General features: G+C 42.6%; 1 protein-coding gene across 1 annotated transcript in view; it reads right to left on the reverse strand.

Moving 5' to 3' along the window:
- dct (dopachrome tautomerase) overlaps window positions 1–5,769 on the reverse strand; it is a 60,100-nt gene extending 54,331 nt beyond the window's left edge. The window contains exon 1 of the mRNA XM_043691451.2: window positions 5,272–5,769. Coding sequence (XP_043547386.1) covers window positions 5,272–5,554 — 283 coding nt within the window. The 5' untranslated portion in view covers window positions 5,555–5,769. The remainder of the gene's footprint in view (window positions 1–5,271) is intronic.
- Window positions 5,770–6,000: the final 231 nt, after the last annotated feature.

Genomic DNA, 6,000 nt, shown 5'->3' on the forward strand with positions numbered 1-6,000 from the left:
ACAATATCATTACAAATTTTAAAGTTGTGCCCTACATCAGGTCATTAATGTATATTAAAAGCAAGAATTTTAGAACTGATCTTTAGAAACTGCTCTCCCTCTAAATCAGAAAAGCAAATATTCATTATAACTATCCAATCTGTGTTCATTTTAATAACCTTTGTATTATTAAAAGGATAAAGCACCAACAGAGACATTTCATAAAGATTCCACAAGCATTACACAATTAGTTAGAGCTTATAATTTGTCTGGAAAGGCAGCATGTGCTTGGGTTCTTTTCTGCAAAAGGCAGATGTTGTTAGATAACAAAATAGTCTGATCGGAGAAATGTGGGAAGGTTTGGCCAAACCTAAGGTCCATAAAAATCATTCACAAATCCAATAGAGAATTCTGAAGAAATCACCAAATCATGAAAGTATTATCTAGAAAGTAGCCATTCAGCCCATTGTGTCTGCTCCTGCTATCCACCATGACCGCCATTCTTCAACCTCATAAAACCTCGTGTTGGCAATGATCTTCTCGTCTTCACTGGCAACGGGGGTGGTACCAGGGGACTGGAGAGTAGCGAATGTTGTGCCCCTGTTCAAAAAAGGGAATAGGGATAACCCCGGGAATTACAGGCCTGTTAGTCTTACTTCTGTGGTAGGCAAAGTAATGGAAAGGGTACTGAGGGATAGGATTTATGAGTATCTGGAAAGACACTGCTTGATTAGGGACAGCCAACACGGATTTGTGAAGGGTAGGTCTTGCCTTACAAGTCTTATTGAATTCTTCGAGGAGGTGACCAAGCATGTGGATGAGGGAAGAGCAGTGGATGTAGTGTACATGGATTTTAGTAAGGCATTTGATAAGGTTCCCCATGGTAGGCTTATGCGGAAAGTCAGGAGGCATGGGATAGAGGGAAATTTGGCCAATTGGATAGAAAACTGGCTAACCGGTCGAAGGCAGAGAGTGGTGGTAGATGGTAAATATTCAGCCTGGAGCCCAGTTACAAGTGGAGTTCCGCAGGGATCAGTTCTGGGTCCTCTGCTGTTTGTAATTTTTATTAATGACTTAGATGAGGGAGTCGAAGGGTGGGTCAGTAAATTTGCAGATGATACGAAGATAGGTGGAGTTGTGGACAGTGAGGAGGGCTGTTGTCGGCTGCAGAGGGACTTAGATATGATGCAGAGCTGGGCTGAGGAGTGGCAGATGGAGTTCAACCCTGCCAAGTGTGAGGTTGTCCATTTTGGAAGAACAAATAAGAATGCGGAATACAGGATTAATGGTAGGGTTCTTAGTCAGGTGGAGGAACAGAGGGATCTTGGGGTCTATGTAGATAGATCTTTGAAGGTTGCCACTCAGGTGGATAGAGTTTGTAAGAAGGCCTATGGAGTATTATCGTTCATTAGCAGAGGGATTGAATTCAAGAGTCGTGAAGTGATGTTGCAGCTGTACAGGACTTTGGTTAGGCCACAGTTGGAGTACTGTGTGCAGTTCTGGTCGCCTCACTTTAGGAAAGATGTGGAAGCTTTGGAGAGGGTGCAGAGAAGATTTACCAGGATGTTGCCTGGAATGGAGAGGAAGTCGTACGAGGATAGGTTGAGAGTTCTCGGCCTTTTCTCGTTGGAACGGCGAAGGATGAGGGGTGACTTGATAGAGGTTTATAAGATGATCAGAGGAATAGATAGAGTAGACAGTCAGAAACTTTTTCCCCGGGTACAACAGAGTGTTACAAGGGGACATAAATTTAAGGTGAAGGGTGGAAGGTATAGGGGAGATGTCAGGGGTGGGTTCTTTACCCAGAGAGTGGTGGGGGCATGGAATGCGCTGCCCATGGGAGTGGTAGAGTCGGAATCATTGGCGACCTTTAAGCGGCATTTGGATAGGTACATGGATGGGTACTTAATCTAGGTTAGAAGTTCGGCACAACATCGTGGGCCGAAGGGCCTGTTCTGTGCTGTATTGTTCTATGTTCTATGTTCTATGTTCTAAAAGCCTACACATTATCTGCCTTTAAACGATCATCTAACATTCTGCCTAAACCTGCCTCCACAAAACATATAGGCAGTACATTCCAGATCCTAACTACATGGTGGGAAAATGTTTTTTTTTATCCTCACACCAGCCTTGCCAATAATATGAAATGTCTTCCCTCCAATTCTCAATTTTTCTTGCAGTTTCTCTGAATTGAACTGTCGAGTAGTAAAAACCAGAGAGTGCCAAGAGTGTAAAATCTGCAAGTAGGAGAGTAGCCAGCAGGAGATGGAGGAACAGATATGATTTGGCAGTGCCGGTATTGGACTGGGATGGACAAAGCTAAAAATCACACAATGCCAGGTTATAGTCCAACAGGTTTATGTGGAAGCACTAGCTTTTCGAGTGCTGCTTCTTCACCAGGTGGTCGCTGAGTATAAGATCATAAGACACAGAATTTGTAGCAAAAGTTTACAGTGTGATGCACTGAGATGATATATTGAAAAGACCTTGATTGCTTATTAAGACTCGCATCTTTTAAATGACCATGTTGAATACATTTCTTTCATGTGTATATCCAAGAACTTTTTTAAAGTTACACTTTCAAGTGAACTTTAACTATAGATACTATCTCAGCTCAGGTAATGCATTGAAGGTGTAATGTTAAAGTCTGTCTGTGTCCCAATGTTCAAAAAGGGTTTCACCAAATCTTGCATGGATTCATCAAGTTTTTGAGCTAAATAAAATGTAATTCTGCAAGTACAAATTCACCCAACAAACTTATATGTGTGTTTGTGCATGTGTGTGTATGTGTAAGTGAGTGAAAGAAACTGTGTAGTACAAGGGGGTCACCAGTAGTGTGACATGAACTCAAAATCCCAGTTGAGGCCATCCCTATGGGTACTGAACTTAGCTATCAGCCTCTAAACAGCCACTTTGCGTTGTTGCCTGTCCTGAAGTCTGCCTTGGAGGATGGTCACCTGAAAGTCCGAAGCCGAATGACCAGGACCGATGAAGTGTTCCCCAACTGGGAGGGAACACTCCTGTCTGTTGATTGTTGTGCAGTGTCCATTCATCCTATGCCGTTACCTCTGCCCGTCTCTAATGTACCATGCCTCAGGGCATCCTTGCCTGCAGCGTATGAGGTGGCCAGTGTTGTCTATTTCATTGGGAGCAGGCAAGGATGCCCTAAGGCATGGTACTTTGGCGCAGCCAAGCAGAGTCTATGGTAACAGATGAATGGACACAGCACAACAATCAACAGACTTCTGGAGTGTTCCCTCCCAGTCAGGGAACTTCAGCAGTCCAGGACATTCGGCCTCAGATCTTTGGGTGACCGTCCACCAAGGCAGACTTTGGGACAGGCAACAGTGCAAAGTGGCCGATCAGAGGCTGACAGCTACGTTCAGTACCTATGGGGATGACCTCAACCGGGACTTTGGGTTCATGTCACACTACTGGTGACCCCATTGCACTACAGACACAGACACACACACACACAGACCCATACACTCATGCAGACTCTCTTATACACAACTTCCCTATCATATATTCACATATACACAGCCCCCACACTCATACCTACACACGCTCTTTCTCACAGACTATTACGCCTTCACACTCACACACATACTCTCTCACAGGCACTCATATCCGCCCCCCCCCCCCCACACACACACACTCACATTTGTGGGGTGAATTTGTAATTACAGAATTACATTTGATTTTGGTCTAAAACTGCATAAATCCATGTAAGATTCTGTAAATCCTTTTTTTTAGAAATAGAATCAGTCTGAGCATTGGGACACAGACAGACTTTAACTTTACACCTTCAATGGATTATCTGAGCTGAAATTGTTAAAGTTCACTTGAGAATGTAACTTTTAAAAAGCTTCTGGGATTTACATATGAAAGAACTGAAACCAACATGGTCATTCTAAAAGATGAGAGACTTAACAAACATTCCAGGTCTTTTTCAATATATCAGCTCAGTTGTATCACACTGTAAATGTTTGCTATAAATGCTGTGTCTTATGATCTTATACTCCATAACCACCTGAGGAAGGTGCAGTGCTCCAAATGCTAGTGCTTGCAAATAAACGTGTTGGACTATAACTGGTGTTGTGTCATTTTTAACAAGGAAGAGATGTCAGCAGATCATGGAAAAATGTTAAAAACAACAGTGGGTGGGTCATTTTAATTTCCCCAACATTTACTGGGACTCTCTTAGCTCCAGGGGCTGCGATGGGGCAGAATTTGTTCTGCACATCCAAATTGATTTCCTAAAGCTTTGGGCCAAATCGGGTAGGAGCTTTTTTAGATGTTGTACTGAGGAATCAGCCTGCCCAAGTGATTGAGATTTCAGTAGAGGAGCGTTTTGAGTGCAGCAATCATAATTCCATAAACTTTGGGATAGTTATGGATTAGGATCAGACTAATCTTTGGATGAATGCTAAATTGGGGGAAAGACTAATTACAATTGTATTAAGCAGGAACTGGAGAAATGAGATGGAGCTGTTTGAGGATGAGTTCATATCTGACACATGGGAGTCTTTTAAAGGTTAGTTGATCAGAGTTCAGGATTAGCATGTTCGGTGAGAGGTCAAAAATAAGAGTAGCAAGATTCAGTAATTCTGACAATGACAAAAAGATTGACAGATTAATCAAAAAGAAAAAGGAAGTGTCTCTAAGCTTTAGGTAACTGAAATCAGATAAGGCCCTTGACAAATACTGTATGAAAGAAGGGGGAAAGAACTTACACAAGGAATTATGAGGTCTAAAAGAGATCATGAAATGTCTTTATCAAGTAGGATTATGAGAATCCCAAGGCATTTTATATATTTATATTAGAAGCAAAAGGGTCACTAGGGAAAGGTAGGTCCACTCAAGGGTGAAGGAGGGATTTTTTGCATTGATCCAGAGAAAGTGGGTGAAGTCCCCAGTGAGTACTTCACACTGGTATTCACCAAGAAGAAAACAATTCGTGATGGTAAGACTAGGAAGGGATGGTAAGACTATGTTGATATTCTAGGGCATGTCGATATTAAGTGGTGTTGAGTGCGTTGAAAAAACATTAAGGTAGATACATTCCCACAGCTTGATATCCCAAGATACCTAGGGAGGCAAGGAATGAGATTGCAAGGGCCTGTCAGAAATCTTTGTATCCTTTTTAACCACAATAAAGTGTAGAGATCAGTTGCTTTCAAACAACTAATACATATGCACCAGTTATAAAGTTACATTGAAAATCGATGGGCTAATCAAAGGATTAAGCCAATTCCTTGTACAGAAGCAGAAAGGAGAAAATTATATTACCCAGACATCTGCAGGTCCGATTAAAGAATTTGAGCGGCCACCTCTCCCGGTCATCCACGTTTCGCAGATTGTAGGGTCCACTCCAGGGTTTCTCACTTACTTGCATGTCAGTACATTTCCCTCGATTGAGTTCAGCCCCGCACAACACTGCCGGATCCGAGCCCTGCGATGGGCAGCATGTCTTGGAGAGCAGGGCAGGGACTGTGGTACATGCGCGGGGAAACTGAGCAAAAGCCAGTTCAACAACCCCGAGCGTCATCCACAGCCAGAGAGATCTCCACATCTTCCTGAAACGCCAGTGACCCACCTTAAAAACTGAAAGATTCAAACTTCGCTGCCAGGTCCGTTTAAAACTAACGTGAATGCTTCGATTCAACGGAAATCTGATAGTCTGCAAGGATTCCTAATAAAGGCCTCACTAAGGGAAAAACAATCATGCAAAGCCTCTTGTGACAGGCGCATGATTTGTGACCCTTTAACCTGCAGCAATTCTTCTGTCAAGCAGATGTCTTATGACACTCTTCATGATCCATTGAAATTCTTCTGTTTTATTTTCGATTGAAAACTTTCTATTGTTCAGTGCCTGTGATAAGTCTGATGAAGCCTGATTCATTACTTGTCTTAGCTGCCTTAAGCGATATTGGAGGACGATCCGGGAATGTGAATGGTCTTGTGGCAGTGTTCCCACATTGACATCTATGCAAAGGATCAATTTAATGAAGAAATGTA

This window comes from Chiloscyllium plagiosum, unplaced genomic scaffold, assembly GCF_037043375.1.
Source record: "Chiloscyllium plagiosum isolate Xiang-an unplaced genomic scaffold, Cpla_swu_hap1 HiC_scaffold_6, whole genome shotgun sequence".
NCBI classification, from domain to species: Eukaryota; Metazoa; Chordata; class Chondrichthyes; order Orectolobiformes; family Hemiscylliidae; genus Chiloscyllium; species Chiloscyllium plagiosum.